The sequence below is a fragment of the Sorex fumeus genome, unplaced genomic scaffold (assembly GCF_029834395.1).
Source record: "Sorex fumeus unplaced genomic scaffold, SorFum_2.1 ptg000093l, whole genome shotgun sequence".
Lineage (NCBI taxonomy): Eukaryota > Metazoa > Chordata > Mammalia > Eulipotyphla > Soricidae > Sorex > Sorex fumeus.
Window position 1 is genome coordinate 4,460,139 of NW_026606150.1, and position 25,465 is coordinate 4,485,603.

Genomic DNA, 25,465 nt, shown 5'->3' on the forward strand with positions numbered 1-25,465 from the left:
CCCAAAATGTGAAAATCCATAAAAAAGGGAAAACAAGGGCTGGAGGGACAGCACAGAGGTTAAGGCATCTGTCTGACATGGGTCTGGTTCATCCCCAGGACCACAAACGGTCCCCTGAAGGGCTGGATCGGAAGTACAGCGGGGAGGGTGTTTGCCTTGTATGCAGCCGACCCATTCCCAGGTTCGATTCCCAGCATCCCATATGGTTCCCCGAGCACTGCCAGGAGTAATTCCCGAGTGCAAAGCCAGGAGTAACCCCTGAGCATTGCTGGGTGTGACCCCCCCAAAAAAAAGCAAGACATCTGCAGACCCCAAGAGCTCTACACCTCCATTATCTGAGTTCATTCATTCTTTCCTTATTTTCCAACCCGCTTCCTTCCGTTCAGAGGCCCGGCTGGTCACAGACTGTCTGGGCAGCTCCAGTGCAAGGTGGACCTCCCTAAGCCTTGACCAGGAGCCCCTTCTATGGCAGGGCGCCCGCCCACACACCCACACTGTCTCCCACTGGGACAGCTCAGGGATGGGGGCGGGAGGCAGAGGGACAGCCGCAGATCTGACCCCGGCGGTGCCCCCTCCTGCCCGGCGCTTAGCTCACCTTCTGCACTGATCCTGCAAGTCGCCAAACTCATCCGCGGTCTGCTGGGGGCCCCAGTCAGCTTCGGCCAGAAGGTCGCTCACCTCCATCTCCAGGTCCCTGCGGGGTGGCGGGGGAGGCTGGTGCCAAGGCGCTGAGGGAGGCCCCCCAAGTAGGGAGCCCCACCCAAGCAGGCTCCTGCAGCCTGTCAGTCTTCTGGCGGGGTGTGGGTGCAATCTCCCCGGCCCCCTCTTACATGTCGGGGACCCTGGGCTCAGCCAGCTCCTCTGTGCTCAGGAGTGTGAGCAGGAAGGTGACTCTGGGCTCTGGCTCTGGCTCCAGCACTTGCTCTGAGGACGATGGCGTTGGTGCAGGCGACAGACATCCCGAGAGGTCGGCATCTCTCAGCACCTAATAGCAAAACAGCTGCACAGCCAGCTCCCCACCCCACGGAGAAAGAAGCCCCCGACCCCCGCCCTGGTCTCCTGCCCTGGTGCTTCTTGTCATCACCCCACCCTGCCGGGCCCCCAGACCTCAGGGTCCTTCAGCGCTTGCTCCTCCTTGCACTGTACCCCTGGCTTCGTGGTGGCCTTGCAGAGTGCACTGCTGTCCTGGGGAGGCTGAGGGAGACAGAAGCCCTGTTGGAGCAGCGTCCAACCTAGGGGAGCCTCCGCTGGGGCTTCCCCTAAAGTTGGGGTGCCCCATCTGGCAAAGAAAACACAGGCCCCAGAGGCTGGAGAGATAGTACAGCGGGTAAGGTGCCTGCCTGCACACAGCTCACTCGGGTTCAATTCCCTAAGACCTCATACAGTTCCCTGAGCCTGTCAGGAGTGAGCCCTGAGCACTGCCAGGTGTGACCCAAAACCAAGGAAGAAGGGAGGGAGGGAGAGAAAGGAAGGAAGACAGGAAGGGAGGAAGGGAGGGAGGGAAGGAGGGAGGAAGGGAGGAAATGCAGGTCGCATGGTATGTTTTGGGACCTGCATCTAACAGTCCCTCTCAGCTCAGTGCTTAGGGACTGTGCTGCTGGGAGGCTTGAACCCGGTCCTCTGGCCTGCATGGCATATGCACTAGCCCTTGGAGTTTCCTCTGCAGCCCCAAAGCACATCTTCTGCAGGGGTCTGCCCCACACAGTGTTCAGGACTGCAGAGTGATGTGCAGGGCTGGAGCCTTGGTGCAGGGGGAGGGCGCTTGCCTTGCAGTCATCAGACCCGGGTTCAATCGCTGACACCCTGTATGGTCCCCTGAGCCCACCAGGAGTGAACCGTGAGCCCAGAGCACCACAGGGTGTGGCCAAAAAAACCAAAAAACAAGAAAACAAACAAACAAAAAAAAAACAACAAGGTGATGTGCTACTTTCTGATGAGCTGAAATTCACGGGTCATGGCTGTTCCTGTATTTGATTGGCGGCCCTCCCTACATGGCACGCTAAGTTACTCGGGCTGAACCCCTGCAAATGCTAGCTTTGGGGGGTAGGGAAGGCACAGCCACTGCAGGCAGGGAGAACAGCAAGGCCAGACTGCTCAACGGAACCGAGTGGATTTTCTCCAAACCCGACACAGTATCCCGTGTTAGGTGGAACATGCCAGGGCCCCTGAGCAGTAGTGTGGACCCTGGTTTTGACGCGACCCCCCCTTCTTGGGCCACCTCTGCTCAGACCAGGCAGGAGCCTCAGCCCCGTGTCATGTGCTCACACTCTTGCCCTTCCTCTGCCATGAGAACAGGCACCCTCCTCTTTGCTGCCGAGTAAAAGCAAACTTTTACTGCCTTGGGCACCCTCCCGGGAGGCCTGCAGCGGGGCTGGAGCTGGCGCTGGGCTGAGGGGGCCCTGCCCTCCCCATCCCGTTTCTCCTGGGTCAGTCTTGAGTCAATCAAAGGAACCGTCAACACTTTCCACGCCTGGATTTCACAGAATCCTGCTCATCTCTGGGCTTCTGGTTGCAGATGAGGAGTAGTCAGAGGCCACCAGTGAGCTCACCAGGGAGTTTTTTGCACCCCGCTGCACCGGGGTTCTGCTAGGATCCTTGGCTGGAGTTGTGAATTCCATAGCTGCACACACCCACGCCGACCATCCCCACCTCGGACCACAGCCCCTCTGCCTGCGATGCCGCAGCCCTGCCAGGAGAGGCAGCTGTGCCCAGGAGAGTCTGGGGCTAGCTGGTTGTGCCCCAGACCACTACACCAGCCTTGCTGCTGGTGACCTGGCTTTGAATCTGAGGGCTAATGAGACCACTTGGAAGGAAATAAAGATTTCAGAGAGCGCGCCATGGTAACCGACACGATCTGGTGCTTCCCGACACGCTAGAACATGCTTCACCCCTGCATCCACACCCGAGTGCTGGCTGGCCAGCAGGTCACAGGCTCCGGGCTGCTGGGTGGGCTGCCGGGGGAGGGAGCAGGGCTGTGCAGGCACCCCAGGCCTCCAGCACCCCCTGCTGGAGTGGGGTTTGTTCTTCCTCCCCAGAGAAGGGAAACCCAGAAGGGGACAGGGGCCAGCTAGGAGCCTTGGCGCTCCTGACCCTCAGCAGATGACCAGACCAGGCTAGGTGTCCCCAGGCCCCAGGCGGATTGGAGACCCTCCTGTTTGTGCATGCTCAGTGTGGCCTGGGCTGCGAGACAGATGGATGGGCCAGCAGCACTGTGGCACGTGACTAGCGTGTCCACTCTGGGGTGGTGTGGTCGGAGTTAGACCCAGCACAGTAGGGCATGATGGTGAGCAGGTGAGATGTGCGCCCAGTGAGGGCTGAAAACCCAGCAAGGGGTCGGGACGGGGAGTGGGCGTAGAGGGCCGGAGCATTTATTCTCTATGCTGATGCCCCGGGTTCAATTCCTGGAACTGTGTGGCTACCTGAGCACCATCCTGGGGACTACTGGGTGTGACCCGATAAAAATTAGCAGATATGAAGTTGGAGCAGTAACAGTTGGGTAGGGTGCTTGCCTTGCATGCAGTCAACTCAGATTAGATCCCTGAGTCCTGCCAGGTATAGCCCCAACCCCAAATTAATATTTTATTTTTTCATTTTGGGTCACACCCGGCAATGCACAGCGGTTACCCCTGGCGGTGCTCCGGGGACCACATGGGATGCTGGGAATTGAACTCAGGTCAGCCATGTGCAAGGCAAACACCCTACCCATCGTGCTATGGCTCCAGCTCCCAACACCCCAAATTAGTGAGGCTGGATCACACTGGATCATAGTGTCGTTCTCAGCATCAGCTGAGTCCCCAGACTGCAAGGGACACACTCTTACCACAAAACCAGTCCAACTCTGATAATCTGATTTGGAAGGTGCTGAAGAATCACTTGTTTACCTGACATTCAAACGTAATCAAGCCTCTGGGTTTATGAAGCCAGGTGACGCCCAGGTACCCACCCATAGGTGTTGGCCGGGTAACAAGATCGCACATGGCAGGACACAGCTCCCTGGGGAACGGCAGGGGTGAGGCGGCCCCGGTAGGTGGGGCTCTGAGAGTGAGGCGGGAAGGTCCATGGCTTGTGGCATGGCCCCTGCGCCGCTGAGCTCCCCAGACGCCAGGCTGTCCAAGACAGGCAGGTGCTTTATTTGGACTTGGGTCAGACAGATCAGCACAGACTCCACAGAAGACTCTGCAGCCTCCAGGTTCAAGTTCCAGGGCTCAAAATCTAAGACCTTTCCTGTGTTGATCAGTGGGGGAAGGATGCCGGAGAGAGCGCCCTCTGCAGGAGCTGCTCCAAACTGCACCGGGCAGGAGAGAAACAGACCTCGGAGGAGGCTGAGCATAGGGTCAGTCCAGCAACGCAGAGCGCCTGCAGGGACAGCAGCCTGCTCCAGGCCCGGTGCCAGGATCAGAGTGGCAAGTGATTGGTGCTAGGGCGCTCAGGACCAGAGTAGAGGCGCGCAGAGGGGAGCCAGCTGGAGCCGTGGGGGGCTGCTGCATGATGCCCCTTATGAGTGAAGGTTGGTTCCTGCGGGAATCCAGAACGGATCCTTCGTAACTGCTCCCACATGCAGGAAGGCATTCCGCGCATCTTCCTCGCTTTCACCAAAGCTCTCACAAGGCCGGGACTCCTGTTCCAGAACCTGCCCCCTTCCCAGGAGCCTGAGGAAACTCCCGGGCTCCCCCTCCCCCACCTGCCTCTGGAACAGGTGGGCAGGAGGCCCAGGCAGCTCTGGCTGGTACCTGCTGGGAGCAGAATGATCGGAACCGCCAGCCCCTCTCAAGAAACAACCTCCCAACGGGGAGAGCTTGGTCAGTGTCCAGGTGTTTTATTGAGAGAAAGAACGAACATCTGAGACCCCCTCCAACTTCAGGTTGCAGGCTCTGGGTATCTGCCGCCAGAGGGGTTTGTCCCAGCTGTATGAAGCGTTTGCCCTGCCCTCAAGGGCTGGACCACCTCCCCGGGGAGCAGGAGCAAAGCAGCGCTAGCCACCCGGCACCCACGCCCCAATGTGCAAAGGTGTGGCACAGGGCAGCTGGAAGGCACCTTCGCCAGCACGGAGAAAGGGGGTGCCCTGCAGACACCCCGTCTCAGCTCCTAGTGCTGACCTCTAGCCGCGATCTCAAAGGTCAGATGCTCTCAGCAATGGAAGCACAGAGCCCTTGAGGACTGTCACCCGGGCACATCACAAACCAGAAGAGCCGGGGGAAGCCCCTTCCGGCCGATCCAAGCGTGAGGCCTCGGGTCTGAAGCTGTGCGCTGGCAACCTCCTGCCCACTGCCCGGCGGGAACCCAAACATCCCCCTGGGACCAGAGAGCGCGCACGCATGGCACACAGGAGGCCGGGGTTGCATCCCTGGCACTGTTTGGTCCTCTCAGCAACTGGTCTAGATTAGCTTAGCACACCCCTAAAACGAATCCCCCAACAGCAAAATACAGAACTATGAACAGCTTCTAGGTAGGAAACACCCCGAGCCCGGCCCAGGCTTGCCTCGCTCTGTCCCTCCTTCCGTCCAAACATCCCGCCAGGCCGAGCAATCGAGCGGTTTCCGCCCCAGGCATGCAAGAGTCTGATTCTCAGTTCTCCTTGGGATTCCATCCCGAAAGTCTCCAGGCTCGGAGCAGCTAATAGGAGGCAGCCGGGGGCAAGCCGTCTCACCGGGGAGATGTAGACGGGGGCATGACCCCAGGTGTGCACAGGGGGCCCCTTTCCTGCTGCCGAGCGGCAAACCTCAGTCAGCCATGGAACAAGCTGGGGGATCAATCCAAGAGACCCCGGTGGCCATCCCCACAGGGTGAGGGGGCTATGTACAGGGAGCGGGGCGGGTCTGGCCAGATGCACCCCAGAGCATCTCATTCAATCAGAAGATCAAACTCCTCAGCAGCTGCAAACTCGGCATTCATGGCCGCGGCCCATTCATCCAGCTCGGATTTCTGGGGGGAAAGAAAGTGGAGGTGAGGGGAGGACGGGGGGCGGGGAACGGATGACGGGGGGCCCCGGTGCCGGATTCAGCCTGTGGACATCGCCTAAGTGCCCCCCCGCTGCCCCACTCACCAGGATTCCCGGAACCTTCTTCTTCTTCCGTTTCTCTTTGGCCACCAGGGGCGAGATGCCGGGGAGCATGGTGTCGGGGACCCAGGGCTCCTGGGGCGCCCGCAGGACCTCGGTGGCCTTGGAGCATACCACGGGCGAGACCCTGGGCGGCTCCTCGACTGCCAGCAGTCCCTCAAAGCCGAAGTAGGAGGGGCGGCCGGCGGTGGGGGTGGAGGTGGTGGCGGCGCCGGGGCTGCCCAGGCGGCTGTAGGAGCGCCGAACTTTCTTGGACATCTCCAAGTCTCTGAGGTCCAGGGCACTGGCGCTGAGCGGGGGCACCAGGGGCGTGGAGGCGGGGGTGTCCGGCGCCTCACAGGACTTGAAGAGGTCCTCCCAGGTGGGCTCTGGTCCGGGGGGGCAGTTCTCCTTCTCCAAGAGGGCGATCTGCAGGGAACAGACGAGAGCCAGTGGCCCTGCGGTTACTCCCCCTGAGACCCGAGCCCTGGGGGACACGTGGGGGACAGATCCGGACACACGAGACTGAAACAGCGGGGAGGAAACCAAGAACTACCCACACCCCATTACTGCCGTTCTGGTTTCTTCCCTGGGGGTGGGGGTGACGGGGTGGTCGGGGGCTTTGGGGCGGCAAATGGCAGTGATCCGGGTCTACTCCTGGAACTGTGCTCAGTGATCACTCCTGGCGGTGCTGGGAACCACATGTGGTGCCAGGACTTGAGTCAGGGTCAGTCGCGTGCAAGGCAAGCACCCTAACCCCTGTGCTATCTCTCCGGCTTCCACTGCGTTTTCCATTTGTTTTGGCTTGAATCATACCCAGCAGGGCCCGGATGCTACTCCTGGCTCTGTACTGGGGATACCCAGGGAGGCTGACGGGGGCACGTGACGTCAAGGATGGTGGAGTTTTACACACACACACACACACACACACACACACACACACACACACACACACACACACACACACGGCATCCCCCTCCCCCTGTGACTACCTTTTTATTTCTCTCACACACAGGCTGACTGGCAGCCCGGCTCGCACAGAGCACCCTGAGAAGGGCCTTCCAGCCCGGCTTCCCGGGGCCCCAACGCCCCAGATGCGCTCGGTGCTGAAAGATGCCAGGATCTGAGTGCAAGGCAAGCACCCTAACCCCTGTGCTATCTCTCTGGCTCCCCCTGCTTTTTTGATTTGTTTTGGCTTGAATCATACCCAGCAGGGCCCGGATGCTACTCCTGGCTCTGTACTGGGATACCCGGGGAGGCTGAGGGGGGCACATGATGTCAAGGATCGTGGCATTACACACACACACACGGCATCCCCCTCCCCCGGGACTACCTTTTTATTTGTCCTGCACACAGGCTGACTGGCAGCCCAGCTCGGATAGGAGCACTCTGAGAAGGGCCTTCCAGCCCGGCTCACCGGGACCCCAATGCCCCAGCAGAGGCCTGCGGGGAGACGCGCTCGGCGCTGAAAGATGAGCTTGGGGGGCTGCCAGGGATGGGCAAGACGGGGGAGGGGGCTCCTGTCATCTCAGAGAAGTGCGTCGCTTCTCCAGACAGCGGCTTCCAGGCTAAGGGCGCTGGGCAGTCTGCCCTGTGGGTCTCAGTCAGAGGCTGAACAAAACGCAGCTTCCCTCGGCTGCTGTTTCTTCTGTCCCTAGAGCCACCGTCAGTTTCCCAGCAAGCACCAGTTAACGTGTGTTAAAGGGGGCTGGAGCGACAGTGCAGCGGGTGAGGCGCTTGCCTGGCACCCCAACACAGCGTCCCACACGGCCACACATCAGGAGTGATCTTGGAGGACGGAGCCAGGAGTAACCCCTGAGTGTCCGGTGCGGCCCCGAAACCACAAAACAAAACAAAATGAGAATATGCGCTTAACGGAGGGGGCCCAGAGTTACCCAAGAGACACTTGCGACACAGGCCGACACATGTAAGGTCAAGAACTCCATGGACTGGGGGCTGGAGCAATAGCACAGCGGGTAGTACGTTTGCCTTGCACGCGGCCAACCCGGGTTCGATTCCCAGCAGCCCATACAGGCCCCTGAGCACCGCCAGGGGAAATTCCTGAGCGCAGAGCCAGGAGGAACCCCTGTGCATTGCTGGGTGTGACCCAAAAAGCAAAACAAAACAAAACAAAACAAAACAAAACAAAAACCTCCATGAACTGTGACAGTGAAAGTGAAATCACAGCCGTGCTTCAGGAAGACTTCTAGGAGGAGGTGCCTCCCAGCTGAGGTGAGCTGAGGGGTTGGGAGAACACAGCATGATGACAGAGGGTGGGCGTGGCATTCTGCCACCATTCCCAGCACCCCCCCTACCCGGATGCCGAGGCTGGAGAGATAATACAGGGGTAAGGCGTCGCCTTGCACACTGCTGATGCTGGGGTGATCTCTGGCATCGCCTGTGGATCCCGAAGCATTGCCAAGAGGGACTCCCTGAGCCCAGAGCCAGGAACAGCTGGGCACCACCAGGGGTGACACAAATGCCCAACCCCTAAAAAGAAAATAGTACCTGGTCTTGGGGTCTCCTAGGCTTTCTTCAACTCAAGCCCCAACCCGTCCAGACCTTTCTAGAAGACAGTGCTTGCCTCAATCACTACCTTGCTTCTGACTCCAAAGGCTGTGTGCAAAGACTCCAAAGACTCAGGCTGCAACCCAGGCCCTGAGCGTGGCTCTCGCACCTCCTCAGCCCTGGCCGGCTCAGCGTGTCCCTCCCAACGGGGCAGCTGGCCCTCGCCAGACCTCAGGCTTCTCCTTAGGGACCCTGGGTCTCTGCGCAAACACAGGCTCCTTGGCCCAAGACACTCCGCAGATCTTTAAAGATTCCATCTTGGGGCTGGAGCAATAGCACAGTGGGCAGGGCATTTGCCTTGCACACGGCCGACTCGGGTTCAATTCCCAGAATCCCATATTGTCCCCTGAGCACCACCAGGGGAATTCCTGAGTGCAGAGCCAGGAGTAGCCCCTGTGCATCGCCGGGTGTGACCCAAAAAGCAAAAAGGCCCTCCCGTTGATCGTCGATTTGCTCGAGCGGGTCCAGTAACGTCTCCATTGGAGACTTTGTTATTACTGTGTCTGGCATATTGAATACTCTCGGTAGCTTGCCGGGCTCTCCGAGAGGGGCGGAGGAATCGAACTCGGGTCGGCCATGTTGGCCGCTTGTAAGGCAAACGCCCTACCCGCTATGCTATTGCTCCAGCAAAAAAAAAAAAAGAAAAAGAAAAAGATTCAATCTCACTGTGTTACTTCCCTGAGTGCCTTGCCTGCATATGGCATGTCCGCAGTATCTAGAACTTTCCTTAGAGCAGACATTACCATACGTCTGTGGGTTTGGCAGTCCCCTCGCTGGACTGTGAGCCGCACTGAGTTCCTCCCACCTCCACACCTATTCAGCACACGTTGACAACAGAGCCCAAGTCTTTCGTCCACTGTAAAAACATCCCACACTTATCTCCCAAGGACCAAATGAGCCCCGGGGAGAGGGTCAGAGACAGCTCGATGTGCTGTGCACAGGTTTTGTATGCAGGAGTCTGAGTTCAATCCCCGCCACTGCCTGTACCAACCAGGCACAACACCCGAGCACTGAGCCTGGAGTAGCCCCCAACCACCTGCAGGTGTGGTCAAAAAACAGAACACCAAACAGCTGGGGAGGGGTCAGAGAGACAGTTCGGCGGGGAAGGCATTTGCTTTGCAGGAGGCCGACCTGGGTTTCATTCTCAGCACCATGAGGTTCCCTGAGCCCCGCCAGGAGTGATCCCCGATGGCCGAATCAGGAGTCAGCCCCGAGCCCACGGGTGTGACCCAAAATAAAAATCAAGGCTGGGTTTGCATCCCCCCCACCAGTTAAGAGTATATAATCTTTGCGGGAACCACAGTGAGGAGGAGAGGGCATTGCATGTGCACAACCTGGGGTCAGTCCGGGAGTCATCCCTGAGCGCCGCGGGGAGTGATCCCTAAATGCAGAGGGGGGGGGGGTAAGCCCTGCGTCTAGCCTGGCAGTGGCCCCCAAGCCAAAACCAATGAATCCGGCCACCTGGCATCCCTGCTCTCAATCCCGACCGCCCGGGCCAGGACCCTGAGCCGCGACAGCACCATCCCCCAAGCGGGCAAGTCCCAGCCCCGCCGGCGTGGGGCGGGAGGGAACAGAACCCGGACTCACCCTTGGGCTCCTGCGAGGCGTGTGGACCGCGGGGCTCTGCGGGAGGGAACAGGCGGGTCACGGATGCGGTGGGCGGGGAGCCCCGCCCTCCCCTCCAGCCCGGCACCCCGGGGCCCCGGCGCTCACCTCGGCCGCGGGGGCCACGATCTTTCTCAGCACGATGGCCTTGGGGCGCGGCTCCGTCGGAGGAGGGGGCGCCGCGAGCTCCGTGCGTTGGCCGGGGCGGACCCCGTGCGACGGGCTCCCGCGCGGGGGGCTGCCGGGGCCCCGCAGCTCGGAGACCGACTTCCGCTGCGACCTCCGCAGGGGCTCGGCGGGGCTCGCGGGCCCTGGGAACAAGCGAGGCCGCCCCGTGAGGCACCGCGACACGCAGAGGGCCCCGCCCGGGTTCCAGTCGGCGCGTCCGGCCGCGCCCGCCCCGCGCGCCCGCCGCTCACCCGAGCGCCGCGCCTGCTTCCCGGTCATGCCTCGTCCCGCTCTCGGCCGCCGCTTCCCGGGCTCGCGCCGCCACGAAACCGCCTCCCGCAGAAACGTTCGAATTACCCGCCCTCCGCGCCAGGAAGCGGAAGTGACGCCAGGCGGGAGGCGGGCCGCCGCGCTCGCCCCGCCTGCTCGCGCCCGGGGGGGCGGGGCCGGGGCCGTGGCGTCATCAGCGTGCGCCGCACCCGGAAGAGACGTGGCAGCGGAGGGATAAACCGGAGCGGCTGGGGGCTGGAGGCAGCGGAGTCGGAGCTCCGAGTGTCGTCTGTCCTTCCGCGCCTCGGTCCGGCGTTCGTAGCTGACGGGACCGGCTCCGCGAGCGATCAGTAACCCGGAGAGGGGGGTCGTTGGAGGAGGTGGGGGCGGGGCTCGGGGGGCGGGGCTCTGGCGGGGCCCTGGGGGCGGGGTCGATAGTGCTGGAAGGGACGCTGGTGGGCGCGCCTGGCGGGGGCGGGATCCCAGAGGAATGATGGGGGGGTCGGGGGTGGATCTCGCTTGGTGGCCCGGAATGAAGAGGGGCGGCGGACAGGAGTTTGGACTTGGAGCAAAACTGAGGGGTGTCTGTGAGAGTTAAGGGGGCCAGCGAGCTGGCACGCTACAAGTCAGGCTCCTTCTCCAGGGCCGACCATGGGGCTTTGCAAGTGCCCCAAGAGGAAAGTGACCAACCTGTTCTGCTTCGAACACCGAGTGAATGTCTGCGAGCACTGCCTGGTAGCCAATCACGCCAAGGTGGGGCCTCCAGGGATGCAAGGGAACAGGGCACCGGGCGGGCCCGCAGTTTTGGCTTCTCCCTGTCCGTGAAGGGCGTCCTCCGGAACGGAAGCTCCATGCGGGCAAGAACGCGGTGTCTGTGCCCCCCTGCCCTTAAGACAGCCTGGCACACAGCTGTGCTAAATAAATGCTGATGGATTTGGACAGTCCAAAAGATGCTTCTCTGTGATGAGAGAGAGGCGGCCGGGCCTTGGGGAGATGGGCGCGCTGCCCCCTGCTCCAGTTGTGACCTCTCTCCCCGAATCCAGTGCATCGTCCAGTCCTACCTGCAGTGGCTCCAAGACAGTGACTACAACCCGAACTGCCGCCTGTGCAATGCACCCCTGACCACCCGGGAGACCACCCGCCTCATCTGTTATGGTGAGACCTGGGGCACGCGCGTGGTGGGGAGCAGGAGGCCCAGCTAGGTGAGGCAGGTTCCTCCCAGGTCCTCTCAGTGAGACCCTCCTGACCCCCACCCCTCAAGCCTGGAAGACTATAGCCGATATTCAGAGTCCTCACCTGGTCCTTAACTGTCACTCAGTGCTTTCTCTGCTTATGTCCTGCAGGGCTTGAGCTCAACAGCTACTCAGGCTGGGGGTAGGGAGGTGGCCGAGAGGCCCTTTCAGGATCTACTCTCCGTTCCCAAACAAACACAGCAGAGTAAGGTGCCCTTAGGAAGGCAAAGACCTCACCAGAGGGACAGAGAGAGAGAGAGGGAGAGTGAGAGCGAGCAGGACAGGCGCTTGCTTTGCATGTGGAGGCCCAGGATCCATCCCTAGCAATCGCATGGTCCCCTGAGCGCTGGGCGGAGCCCCTGAGAACAGTGAGATGTGACCCAAGAATCAAAAGATAAATGAAGTTCGCATCAGATTGGAGATGGGGTTGGAGCAGTAGAACGCGCATCTGGCATGTATGAGGCCCCCGCACCATGTGATTCCCCACCTCCCCAAAAAAAAGCTGGGCATTGCATTCGTGACCCTGAGCACCTCCATAGTGACCTCAGGCCTAGGTGTCCAGGTGTGCTCAGAACCCTCCCCCAGTACCCCTGAGGAGAAGTTGGCAGATAATGTTCTGCATCCTTGATCTTACTGGTGCAAGAACTTTAGTTCCACAGTTGTTTGTTTGTTTGTTTGGGGGCTCGTGAACAGTTCCCCATGGGCTTGGAGATCACCCCCGGGGTACTCAGCCCCTGGGCCGGACAGTTCAGTTCAGCGAGGGCCCGTGATATGGTGATGTGGACGGTCACATGCCAGGGACCAAGCCCATGTACCCGTGCATGCAGGCCATCCCCCACACACACCCCTTTGATCCATCTCCGCATCTCCGTTTTTCAGTGGTTATGGGGGTTCGCACCTGGCAAAGAGCTGATGGGGCCGGGAATCAAATCTGCGGCCTTACCCTTGCAGGGCACTGCCCTGCCGCCCAGGTCACACCCCTCGCCCTGGCTCCACCTTTTTGGGCTGTGTGTGGGGGGGGCATACCCTGTGATGTTTGGGGCCGCCCCGGCAGTGCTTGGGGGGTCCTTCTGGTGGTGATCAGGGGACAGGCAGTATCACTGTATTACTATCATCCTGTTGTTCATCGATTGCCTCGAGCAGGCCCCAGTTACATCTCCTTCGTCCTAGCCCTGAGATTTTAAGAAGTGCCACATTCGAGGCTCTTTCAGGGTTAGGAAAATGAGACCCATCATTGTTACTGTTTTTTGGCATATTGAATTCGCCATGGGGAGTTTGCCAGACTCTGCCGTGTGGGCAGGCTACTTTGGGTAGCCTGTCAGGTTCTCCAGAGTAAGAACTGGATAATAAGACATTGCGCGGCTGCAAATGTGGCCGCGTGCTTCCAGGAGCAGGGTTTTATAGTTTCTGGGTCTTGGCTGGACAGGCAAGTACCGGGTTCAAACCTGCACTCAGCACTTTGAACCATCTCCCTCCTGGCACTAAAGGGCTAGATAGAGTCACTCGGTCTTTGTGTCTGTGCGCCTGTGTGAGCGCACACAGGGAGGGTTTGCCCGTGATGCGTCTCGTAGAAGTCCCAGCACCTTTGTAAGCATAGGGTGAGTGATGGGGTCTGGAGTGTTCGCAGGCACTCGGGTGTGTCGATGTGACAGGTCGTGTGGCCCTTCGCCCATATGGTGGCTGGTACTTCGCAGATATGCCACGGGCATGCACAGGCTCCATGGCTGGGTCTGGGAACCTCTTTGGGCGTCCACTGCACTGGTGATGAACAGGGTTTGGGCAGACACGGGAGGAGGAGGTGGCATCCCCCCCGCACCCTGCCGTGGGTCAGGCTGCCCAGTGACGGCTGAGAAGGCTGCATTCCCGGGCACAGCTGGTGGGGCGCAGGCTGAGATGCCAGACGGGGCCTCTGCTGGGTTCGAGGCCCTTTGCCGCCCCCTCATGTCTCTCCTCCCCTATTTTCCTGGCTCCAAAGATCTCTTCCACTGGGCCTGCCTCAACGAACATGCTGCCAAGCTCCCCGAAAACACAGCGCCTGCTGGCTACCAGTGCCCCAGCTGCAACGGTCCCCTCTTCCCCCCCGCCAACCTGGCCGGCCCCGTGGCCTCTGCATTGAGAGACAAACTGGCCACAGTCAACTGGGCCCGGGCAGGACTAGGCCTTCCGCTGGTGAGCGTCCCTCTGTCTGCCTGTGATTGTGCGTGTCCCTCTGTCTGCCTTTGATCATGGGTGTCTGTCTGTCCATCTGCCTGTGATCGTGGGTGTCCCTTTGCCTGTGATCATGGGTGTTCCTCTCTGTGTCTGCCTGTGATCATGGGTGTCTGTCTGTTCATCTGCCTATGATTGTGGATGTCCCTCTGTCCATCTGCCTGTGATCCTGGGTGTCCCTTTGTCTGCCTGTGATCATAGGTATCCTTCTGTCTGTCTGCCTGTAGTTGTGGGAGTCCCTCTGTCTGCTGCCTGTGATCGTGGGTGTCCCTCTGTCCATCTCCCTGTGATCGGGGGTGTCCGTCTGTCCATCTGCCTGTGATAGTGGGTATCCCTCATTCTGTGCGTGTGATCATGCATGCCCTTGTCTGTCTGTCTGTGATTGCGAGTGTGCCTTTGTCCTGGGGCCCTCCTGGTCAGCTGGATGGATGGGGACAGCCGTGAGCGGGCTGTTGACGCGTGGCTTCCTTTAGATCGAAGAGGCGGAGAGCCCAGAGCCCGAGGCCCTCAGCACGTCCAGCTTCTCCGACTGGGCCAGCTTTAACGGTACGTGAGGCCGCCCCCGCTGCTGGGCCGGCACCCCCGCTCCGCTCACTGTGCGCTCCTACCCACAGCAAGCGGCCCCGAGCACGAGGAAGCGACTGGGGTCTCCGCAGCCCCCACCTTCTACAACCCCGCCCCACCCCCCAGCCGGCCCGAGCAACACACAGTGATCCACATGGGCAGCTCCGAGCCCATGGCCCATGGTGAGTCGGGCCGTGGTCCAGCCCAGAGGAGCGGGAGGGTGGGACGGGGCGGACGAGTGTTCTCAGGGCTGAGCCTCTGCCCCGCCCCCCCCCCCCAGGCTCTGCTCCGAGGAAAGTATACGACACGCGGGACAGTGACCGGGCAGCAGGTGTCCAGGGCGACTGTGATGATGACAAGTACCGGCGCCGGCCTGCCCTGGGCTGGCTGGCCCAGCTGCTCCGGTACGTGGCCCCAGTTGGCATCGTGACCTTGGGGCTCAGCCTGCAGTGGTGCCAGGGGCCCCTGGGGTGGGGGTGGGGGAGTCCTGGGACTTGTCCGTGTGTGGGTGGGGCTGGGTCTCTGCCTGGCGGCAGCCTGTTAGAGGCACATAGTCACCCCACGAGCGGGCAGGAGTCGGGGTGGCCCTTGTCCCAGCGTGCCCCGGGAGCTCACCTGCCTCTCCCCGCCCACAGGAGCCGGGCCGGGCCCCGGAAGCGGCCGCTGACGCTGCTGCAGCGTGCGGGACTGCTCTTCCTGCTCGGGCTCCTGGGCTTCCTGGCCCTGCTGGCCCTCCTGGCGCGCCTGGGCCGGGCGGCGGCTGACAGCGACCCCAACCTCGACCCGCTCCTGAACCCTCACATCCGCGTGGGCCCCTCCTGAGTCCCACGCCTGGCTGGGCCTGCTGCGGACCTGGGGGGCCTGAGGTGGGGAGACAGGGGGGTAGGGTGGGGGCCTGGCCCCCCCCGGGTGCCGCCCCGACCCCCTTCCGGCCTTTGACACTACACTCCCCCGGCCCGCACCCCGCCCTCCCCCGCCGCGGTCCGGGAATAAACAATAGACTTTATTAAGACGCGGGAGCGGCCCTCTTGCTTGCCCTTCGCAGCCGCGTGCCTCAGTGGTACTCCTCGCGGTACTGAATGGCCACGAACTCCAGCCACAGGCGGTTGAAGAACATGACCCCGTTGAGCACTGGCAGCAGAGCGGAGCGTCCCCGTGAGTGCCCCTGGGTGCCGGGGCGCCCCACCCCCACCCCAGCCCCCACTCACTCAGGACAATCACGGAAAAGAAGCGCCGGGCCTCGTCGTCCGTCATCTCGGCATAGAGCGACCCCATGGCGGCCCAGCAGATGCTGATGACGTGGGAAAACTGCGGGGGCACCCGGTGGGGGGGTGAGGGGACAGCGTTTAGGCACAGATGGGCGCGGGGGTCCCGGCAGCCCCCCGTCCCCCCAGCCCCGGGCCGCCCCAGCCTACTATGAGGACAACGGTGTAGCGGAAACTCATGCGGTCGTAGTGGTGGGTGACGTAGAAGTTGTGGATGTCGCTGGCGAGGACGCCCAGGTGGATTAAGAAGAGCACGATGGCCGCCAGCGTGAGCATCATGCCCTGGGGCAGGAGGAACACCAGGATGCGGTCCCGCCAGGCCATGGGCTTCGACTCGCGCGTCCAGTACCCCGCGCTCGGCTGGGCGGCCTGCGGGGGCATGGCCCGGGACTCCATTTCCGCCGCGCCGTCCGCAGTGCGGCTCGGGCTTCTAGAAGGCAGAGAGAGAACACCAGAGGGGCCGATTCCAGAACCCCAGGGGCGGGGGTGGGCCCGTCCAGGAGAGCCAGAACGGAGGGGGGCCTAGCCCGGAGCCCCTCCTCTTCCTTCGTTCTCCTGCCTGGCTGCCCCACTGAGGACAGTGGAACTGGGACGCTCGGAAGGGCGAGGGGGCCTGGGTCGCACTGTTTTAGGGAGTGGAGAGGAGAGGGACCTGCTCAGACAGGAGACACTTGAGGGGGTCCCCAGGCCGGGGCTGGATGCCGTATGGGGGCCCACGGGGAGGGAGGACAGCCGGCTACCCCAGCACCCTGCCCCTGCTGTGGCTCGGAGACTCACCAGTCTCTGTCCCCAACTGATGCCATCCTTGGATGTGAGGGCGATCTGGCTGCGACATCTGTCACCCCATTGATCGCCACGGTTGATTCGGCTGATGTGGCTGGCTAGGCGGGTGTCCCCTTTCTCCCTCACCGCTCCATGTGCGTCCCTCCCGAAGCTGCGCGCTCGGTCGAAGAGGACGGCCTTCCCCGAATAGAGACGGACCGGTCTTCGGTCGAGGGCATACGAGTAGCTGCGCTCCCCTGCTAGAACCTCCAAACAAGCTTCCAGCTGATGCCATCCAGCTTGTCCCTCTCTGCCACCTTCTGTCTCACATCACCGCTGTTGTTCCCAGAATGTGGAAAAAGCTGGACCGGGCACTCATTTCCCGCGGAACTCAGGCCCCGAGGAGTGGTCGCTGAGAATCACTGCTGCCCAGAGTCAGTACTGAGACAGGACCCCATTCTGGCCTCGGGGTGGGCCACGGGAGTGTCCCCTGGGTACGAGGAGGGGGTGGAAATCCTAAGACTCAGGCCAGAGAAACAGCAAGTGGCCACATGCTCTGCTTCCTGGGGCCCGGCCCAGGCTTCGAGTTCGAGGATAGGCCTGGAGGGGTTGGGAAGAATGGGATGCGTGCTTGGCATGACAGGTGACAGGCAACTTTGATTCCTGGCACAACACGAGCCCCTAAGAACTGGGAGCAACTCCTGAGCGGGGTATGGCCCCCCTCAAACAACAAAGACCCCATATACTCCACCCGCTGTGAGATGATAGGGTTAGAGCCCACCCCCTGCCCCCTACATGCTATGTCCCGTGTCACGTTACAGTCACACGATGAAACAGTGCATGGTACCCCAGTTCCCATTTGAATCCAGAAGAGCTTTTTAAAAATGTTTTGTTGGGGCTGGAGAGATAGCACAGCAGGCAGGGCATTTGCCTTGCACGCAGCCAACCCAGGTTCGATTCCCAGCATCCCATATGGTCCCCTGAGCACCGCCAGGAGTAATTCCTGAGTGCATGAGCCAGGAGTAACCCTTGTGCATCGCCGGATGTGACCCAAACAGCAAAAAAAAATGTTTTGTTTGGGGGGGCCACACTCATCAGTGTTCTGAGACTGTTTCCTGGCTCTGCTCAGGAGTGACCCCTGGCAGGGTTGGGGACCATATGCTGTTCCGGGGAACCAGACCAGACCCTGACTCATGCAAAGTGAGTGCCTTACCCCGTCCTTTCTCCACCCCCCTGCAAGAACTTTACCGCATTGGGGTTCCAAACTCGGTGCCAATTCAGAGAGTGTGGACTGGAGAGAGAGGGCATTCACCTTGCCCGTGGCTGAACTGGTATCATTCAATCCTTGGTGTTATTTGATCCCCAAATCCCATATGGTTCCCCCAGCACTGGCAGTGGTAATTTCTTGAGTGCAGAGCCAGGAGTAACCTCTGAGCATCACCCAAACAAAATCACGATGAGGCCAGAGAACTCTGGACTGGGCAGGTGAGTGCAAGGTTCCCATCCCTGCACCACATCACTCGCCAGAGCACAGCCCAGAGGGAGTGGGGATTACTCCCCAGCGCCTCTGCTGTGGCCCCCAAACCAAACAATGAAGTTCATTATTAAAATCAAACTGGGGGGGCTGGAGCAATAGCACAGCGGGTAGGGCGTTTGCCTTGCACGCAGCCAACCCGGGTTCGATTCCCAGCATCCCATATGGTCCCCTGAGCACCGCCAGGAGTGATTCCTGACTGAAGAGCCAGGAGTAACTCCTGTGCATGGCTGGGTGTGACCCAAAAAGAAAAAAAAAACTGTGAAGGGATTTCAATTAATTTTCAAAACCCTCACTATCAGGTTTCGATTTTTAAAGTTAAAAACATGACCTCTAAGGCCAAGCTTATGGCTCGTGGGACATGTTTAACATGTGCCAGACCTTCAGTCTGCCCCCACAGACCCAGGCACCAACCCCCAAAATATCAGAGCCACATGGGACTGGGAGGACGAGGCCTCTATTCCCAACATTTAAAACTCCAGAAGCTGGGCTCCTGGTTCATGCCGTATGGGTTTGCATGTCTGCTATACACACAGAATGTCCTGGCTTTGGTCCCCAGTGGAACCAGTTGTGACTGTGCTTTTTCGGGGCCAGAGCAGTGGTTCAGTGGGTGGGGTGACTGTCTTGCACTCAGCCGATGTGGTTTTGATTCCCGGCATCCCATCTAATCCCCCAAGCACCGCCAGGAGTAAGTCCTGAGTGCAGAGCCAGGAGTAAGTCCTGAACACTGCCAGGTGTACCACCTCAAAAAATCCAAAACCTAGGGCAGAAATTGCTCCATAAGCGAATCACATGCTTTACATAAAGGAGGCCCAGAATCAATTCCTGGCTCACAAGGGCCTCCAACACTGCCAGATGTGACCCCTGAGCACTGTCAGCTACGGCCCCAAAATAAACCAAAAAGCCCCAAACTGGCTCCCTGCCATCCTGAATACTAAAGGACAACTGCGGCAGGGGAACTGAGGGTCTAAGGCCACCTTTGTTTTGTTTTGGTTCCCACCTGACTGTGCTCAGGGCTTACTCCTAGTTGGTGCTCACTTCTGGTGGGCTGGGGGAATGACCAACGGGGTCTGGGGATCTAACTTAGTTTTGTCACGGCAAGGAAAATGCCGTAACCATTATACTATCTCTCTGGCCCTCTACGGCCACATTTGCTTACAAGCAAGGGCTTTGGAAGCAGAGGACAAACATAACTTGACTTAAAATTGAAGGTGTTTAAGTGCGAGGTGAGGGGCTGGAGCGATAGCACAGCGGGTAGGGCATTTGCCTTGCACGCAGCCGACCTGGGTTCAATTCCCAGCATCCCATATGGCCCCCTGAGCACCGCCAGGAATGATTCCTGACTGCAGATCCAGGAGTGACCACTGAGCATCACCAGGTGTGACCCAAAAAGAAAAACAAGTGCGAGGTGAAACACTTATTTCTGGGCCAGAGCCATAGTACAGCAGGTAGGGTTTTTGCCTTGTACGTGGCCAACCTAGGCCTGAGAGATAGCACAGCGGGTAGGGAGTTTGCCTTGCAAGAGGCCAACCCGGGTTCCATTCCTTAGCCCCTCTCGGAGAGCCCAGCAAGCTATGGGGAGTATCCTGCCCACATGGCAGAGCCTGGCAAACTCCCTGTGGCGTATTCGATATGCTAAAAACAGTAACAACAAGTCTCGCAGTGAAGACGTTACTGGAGCCCGCTCAAGCAAATAGATGGGAGGATAGTGCTACAGTGCTATGTGGCCAACCTAGGTTCTATCCCTGGCATCCCATGTGGTCCCCTAAGCATCACCGGGAGTGATTCCTGAGTGCAGAGCCAGGAGTAACCCCTGAGCATCGCCAGGTGTGACCCAAAAAGCCAAAAAAGAAAAAAGAAACAGTTCCTGAGAAAGGAGTTTATGGGTACCAAGAATCCCACAGTAACTCCTGGTGGCAACACTAAGAGCCGCACAGTGACCCCTAGTGGTGACTCCTGGTGGCAACGCTAAGAACTCCACAGTGCCTCCTAGTGGCCATTCTAACAAAAAATGGCATCACCTAAGGTAAGTGGAACAGAGGCAGGGTTTGGACCAAATTCTGAAACCACCTTCCTGTTTCTGATCACTGGACACAGGACACGCGATGCTGTGTTGCTCTCAAGGATTTAAACCTACTGAACAATGAAGTGCAGATAAAACTCAGCACATGACATCTGCTACAGAGGCATCAGAGCAGATGAATTTGCTCATATCCCATATGTTCCTGCATAGCAAAATAGTCTTGTGAACTCAGAGGCTTGAGACGATTTAGGTTTTTTCTTTTTACGATTCTGGGGATCCCTAGCTCCCGTTGGCATGTGCTCTGCTCGTGAGCCTCATGCCCACCTCAATACTCCAACAGGGCAAGACTTAAAGAGGAATGTTGGCTTGTGATGACTAGGTTTGACAGGTTGTACTGGCAATAAAATGAACTTGTGGGGGGCAGAGTGATAGTCTAGTGGGTAGGACACTTGCCTTGCATGCAGTCAACCCGAGTTTGACCCCTGGCATCCCATATAGTTCCCTGCCAGGAGTAATTCCAGGGTTTTACTCTGGCTCTGTTGAGGAATCACTCCTGGCTGGGAACCTGGGAACCATATAGGATCTTGGGGCTCCAACTTGGGTAGGCTAAAGACAAGCTAATTGCTCTATACACCATACTAGCTCTTCAACCCCAAACTTTTTAGGTATCTTGGATGAACATTTTTCTTTTCTTTTTCTTTTTTGCTTTTTGGGTCACACCCAGACATGCTCAGAGGTTACTCCTGGCTGGCTCTCCACTCAGGAATTACTCCTGGTGGTGCTCGGAATACCATATGGGATTCTGGGGATTGAACCCAGGGTCGGTCACGTACTAGACAAGCTCCCTACACACTGTACTGTCACTTCAGTCCCAGGATGAACATTTTTCTCCCCTGGAGAATATCCAGGTGGTTTTTCGGTCTGAACCCTTAATATGGTAAACAAACACCGCGGGCTAGAAAGAGGGCGTTACTCAGTGACAAAACTTGTTAGGCCTCACAGGATGGGGGTGGGGCCGGTCCTGGTCTCCCCGTCCCAACAAGACCCCAAGTCATCACCCACGAACAAGCCGGCTTCTCTGGCTACTGATCAAGCTGCTCAACGGCCATGATCCCAGAGACTCAGGAGCAAATCTTGAAACCCAGTGTGTGTAAACTCACACAAAGGGGGCACAGCATACAGCGGCGGTGGCTCTATCTCTCCCGCCGCCCGCGTTCGGTAGTCTCACTCTTCTCCCACCCGGGGAGGTCGATGACGATGGTCAGGCGGAGGAAGGAAATGAGGGCCAGGCTGGTTGGTATTAGTAGCAGTTTATTTCATTCCTCTCTCCATCTACACCAGTCTCTCTTGTCAGTCTCTGCTTCCCTAGGCCCCTTCTACAGTCTCATTATATCTCTCTCCAAGAGGAATTGGGGGAACAATTACACATAGGTGCGGTCACAATCAATAGGGTAGAAATCAATAGGGGTAGAAATCTTAGCCTCAGGGAAAGCCGGTCCTAAAACAGATCCTTTCTCAGCAGGGCGATCCACCCTAGAGCGGAATCCCAAGGGTGTGTCTCTCCTCTCCTTGTCCGACAAGCATATAAGCATGTATAATATAAATCATTTTGTATGGATACAGTAAGAAATATCTTAAACTTATAGAATTGCTCCCCTAGGGCCATCTCGAGCTCAGACTACAGTGCTCAGGCCAGATAGTCTTTCCCACCCCTAGCAGGATCCTAGTCTCGTCGTTACCTTTGGATCATGACAGCATTTGTCTATGATCAAACTCTTAACTTATAGTTAAGAATCGTGGCACTTTGGCCTGGCCCATCTCGCTGCCAGGGTAGCTCACCGCTTGCCCTGGGTTCATTCAGTCCCTTGTCGGGACCCTGCTTTTGGGGTGTTAGGAACTAAGGGCAACTGAGGCTTAAGTTGAGAAAGCAGATGCCTGGGAGTGAATAATATTCAAAGCCAATCAAATCCTAAGTTACAAAGCGTAATGTTAATGGTCTTCCTGTATCTATACAAAAAGATATTGCTTTAAAGTAAACTGTTCATAAGGCATAAGGAGAGGATAAAGGCGATATTTCACTCATACATGTAAAATCATAGATTTCTGGGAATCTGATCTTACAAATTAACAGAGTCTGATTAAGGGGAAAGCTGATTAACTGGGTGGGAAGGAGAGCATAGGGAAGACTGTTTACAGATAAACACAATGGAAGTGGAAGTGCTTCAGGAGCACTGTGATGGGTGTAACCAGATTGATGGGTGTCAAGAAGGGCAAAGCACGCCCTCTCCTCTCTGGAAAGAAAGATGGTGGCTGCATGGGAGCCTTGTGGACAGCAAGTATGAGCCGGGGGAGTGGGGGCGACTAAAACCTCATGGGAAGGGGGGCGTTCCAGTCCGTCCTTCACGCCCTACCGAGGCCACCAGTTGCCCCCCACGAGCGGCTCTCCAGCACGGCCACAGCCCCAGAAGCACAAGGACTTAATGCAGAACCCGGCAGCTTGGAGCAGAAAAGTGAACGGACTATGCGTTAATCCAGACCATCAAGTCTGCCGGAGGGGAAAGGGTGTTGCCCCATTCGCCCTCTCTTCTCTGGAAAGAAGGATGGCGGCCGCATGGGAGCCTTGTGGACAGCAGGTATGAGCCGGGGGTGTGGGGGCGACTAAAACCTCATGGGAAGGGGGGCGTTCCGGTCCGTCCTTCACGCCCTACCGAGGTCACCAGTTGCCCCCCACGAGCGGCTCTCCAGCACGGCCACAGCCCCAGAAGCACAAGGACTTAATGCAGAACCCGGCAGCTTGGAGCAGAAAAGTGAAAGGACTATGCGTTAATCCAGGCAATCATTTCTGCCCAGAGGGGAAAGGGTGTTGCTCCCTTCCGCCCTCCTCCCTCTGGAAAGAAAGATGGCGGCCACATGGGAGCCTTGTGGACAGCAGGTATGAGCCGGGAGTGTGGGGGCGACTAAAACCTCATGGGAACGGGGGCGTTTCGGTCCGCCCTTCACGCCCTACCGAGGCCACCAGTTGCCCCCCACGAGCGGCTCTCCAGCACGGCCACGACTCCAGAGCACAGAAACCAATTTCTTAACTATCTGACTTTCAGTAGAAATACTTCCAGGGTCAATAGGTAAAATAGCAGAAATCCAAAACCAACATTTAATTCTTGAACCCAGCTGTAGAAAGCAAATCACTTCACAATGCTTTTTCAGTATGTCTGATTTGGGGGGGGGGTAAACTCTAAATAATAGTGGTGAATCTTTTATTGAAACAATGAATCTAATCAAAGCAGATAGAGTGTTAACTAGAATTCATCTGCCTCACAGGGACGGGGAGGGGTGGGGGGTGGGGTTTTATTGGGGTTCTTCATGGTAAAAAATAAGTATTGGTAAAGGGAAATGTGTTTGATATTTGCATGACTGAGACATAAACCTGAAAGCTTTGTAACCTTTCCCACAGTGATTCAATAAAAAAAAAAAAAAGTCTGTCAAGGAGACGGACTTGGAGGGTGGGAGAGAATCTGTGACATTTGTAAAAAGCAGTTGACACTGCTGGCAGTATTGGTGCTGGAACATTATATGCCTGGAACTATGAATGACTTTGTAAATCACATGACTTAATTAAAATATTTCTAAAAAAGAAAAAAAAAAGGGCAAAGCAATGTTATCCTACACCAGTGACTTTTGGCAGAAATCCCTCCAGATTTAAATGTTAAAATTTCGGAATTTCAAAATCACATGGCCCTACTGCAGCCACGCGACATCATATGTTATTCATAACCAGCAATAAAACACAAAATTGTCTACTGTTGCCTTTTCAGCAGATCTGAGTGTTGGGGTAAAATCTCAAATAACAATGGTGGATCTGGTGTCGAAATATTGAATGTGATAGAGAGTAGAGAGAGAGTAATGTGGAAATCATCTGCCCCACAGGTAGGGGGAGGGTGTGGGATGGGGGTACACTGGGGTTGTTGGGGGTGGAGAATGGGCACTGGTGAAGGTACGGGTGTTTCATTGTATGACCGAGACTTAGACCCGAAAGCTTTGTAACTGCTCTCACAGTGATTCAATAAATAAAATTATAAAAAATGAAAAAAAAGTAAGGTGGAGTTCATCCACAATTCAATCAGCTAATCAGTGGCTGAATAAATAGCAGTACTCCTACATTAAAAAAAAAAAAAAAAAGAGGGCGTTACAGGCTGCAGCACATATTTTGCATGCAGGAGATCTGGATCAGGTCCCCAGTACCCCACGGCCCCCCATGCACCACTAGAAGCGACACCCCCTGCCCCAGCACAGGGCTGGGAGTAGGCCCTAACCACCACTGGGAGGGTGCAACTGTCCACTGTCCTCCTGTTGTTCATCGATTCGCTCGAGCGGGCCCAGTAACGTCTCCATCATGAGACTTGTTGTTACTGTGTTTGGCATATCGAATTCGTCACGGGGAGCTTGCCAGGCTCTGCCGTGCGGGCGAGATACTCTCGGTAGCTTGCCGGGCTCTCTGAGAGGGGCGGAGGAATCTCGGAGGAATCGAACCCGGCTTGGCCGGAGCAAGGCAAACATCCTACCGCTGTGCTATCGCTCCAGCCCGCAAATACAACCAGCAAGAATATTTTGCCAGAGGCCAGAGGTGCCCGGGGCCACCAAAGCCATACATGCTGCTGCTGGTGGTGGTGGTGGCTGCCGCAGTGGCAATGGTGTTTGGGGGCGTGCTGGGCATCAAACAGGGGCTGAGCTCAGGGCCTCCCATCTGCCAAGACTGTGTTTTGTCTCTTGCGTCACATCCCCTGCCTCTGCACTTTGTTGTTGCTTTGCAGCCACACCTGACAGGGCTCAGGGACTACCGGGGCCTCAGGCATGCCAAGAATGAATTCCAGTTCGTTGAGGTATCTTTCAAGCCCCATCAAAAAAAATTATTTTTTCTTTGAAGTGAGGATGTTCCTTAGGACTGAGAACCCGGGGACTGTCCGAAGAGGGGCCAAGCCTGGGGTCTGAGGGCCAGGGCTGAAGCGCTGGGTAGGTGCTGGGTGCTGGGTGCCGTGGGAGCACCAGCCCAGGAGCCCAAGAAGGAGCCCCGGGTATGAGGGTGCCCAGACAGCCCCCTGGATAGTGTGTGGAGGTGGTGGGGGGAGGGAGCCCGTCCGGCCAGGATACAGCAAGCGCCTTGACAAAAATGCCTTGACAAGTGGATTTTTTTTTTTTTTTTGCTTTTTGGGTCACACCCAGCGATGCCCAGGG

At 58.0% G+C, this 25,465-nt stretch overlaps 3 protein-coding genes across 4 annotated transcripts; 1 reads left to right on the top strand and 2 right to left on the bottom strand.

Annotated features, from left to right (window-relative positions):
• Window positions 1-5,750: 5,750 nt before the first annotated feature.
• CDCA5 (cell division cycle associated 5) lies at window positions 5,751-10,740 on the bottom strand. Its single transcript, XM_056131807.1, has 5 exons — window positions 10,630-10,740; window positions 10,319-10,521; window positions 10,193-10,228; window positions 6,044-6,466; window positions 5,751-5,922 (listed from the first exon to the last, which is right to left on the bottom strand). The coding sequence occupies exons 1-5, from the start codon at window positions 10,655-10,657 to the stop codon at window positions 5,842-5,844; spliced, it is 771 nt and encodes a 256-aa protein (XP_055987782.1). The 5' UTR covers window positions 10,658-10,740; the 3' UTR covers window positions 5,751-5,841.
• A 130-nt stretch (window positions 10,741-10,870) lies between these two features.
• On the top strand, window positions 10,871-15,505 carry ZFPL1 (zinc finger protein like 1). 2 transcript variants are annotated; one of them, XM_056131806.1, is made up of 8 exons: window positions 10,871-10,998; window positions 11,292-11,401; window positions 11,692-11,803; window positions 13,856-14,049; window positions 14,562-14,634; window positions 14,703-14,834; window positions 14,933-15,056; window positions 15,288-15,505. In XM_056131806.1, exons 2-8 carry the CDS (start codon window positions 11,300-11,302, stop codon window positions 15,472-15,474), a joined length of 924 nt encoding a protein of 307 aa, XP_055987781.1. In that variant the 5' UTR covers window positions 10,871-10,998; window positions 11,292-11,299; the 3' UTR covers window positions 15,475-15,505. The 2 variants fall into 2 exon arrangements, with proteins under 2 accessions (XP_055987781.1, XP_055987780.1); XM_056131805.1 differs by having other exon boundaries at window positions 10,881-11,028.
• A 132-nt stretch (window positions 15,506-15,637) lies between these two features.
• On the bottom strand, window positions 15,638-16,325 carry TMEM262 (transmembrane protein 262). Its single transcript, XM_056131808.1, has 3 exons — window positions 16,068-16,325; window positions 15,861-15,960; window positions 15,638-15,783 (listed from the first exon to the last, which is right to left on the bottom strand). Exons 1-3 carry the CDS (start codon window positions 16,311-16,313, stop codon window positions 15,707-15,709), a joined length of 423 nt encoding a protein of 140 aa, XP_055987783.1. The 5' UTR covers window positions 16,314-16,325; the 3' UTR covers window positions 15,638-15,706.
• Between the last annotated feature and the right edge of the window lie 9,140 nt (window positions 16,326-25,465).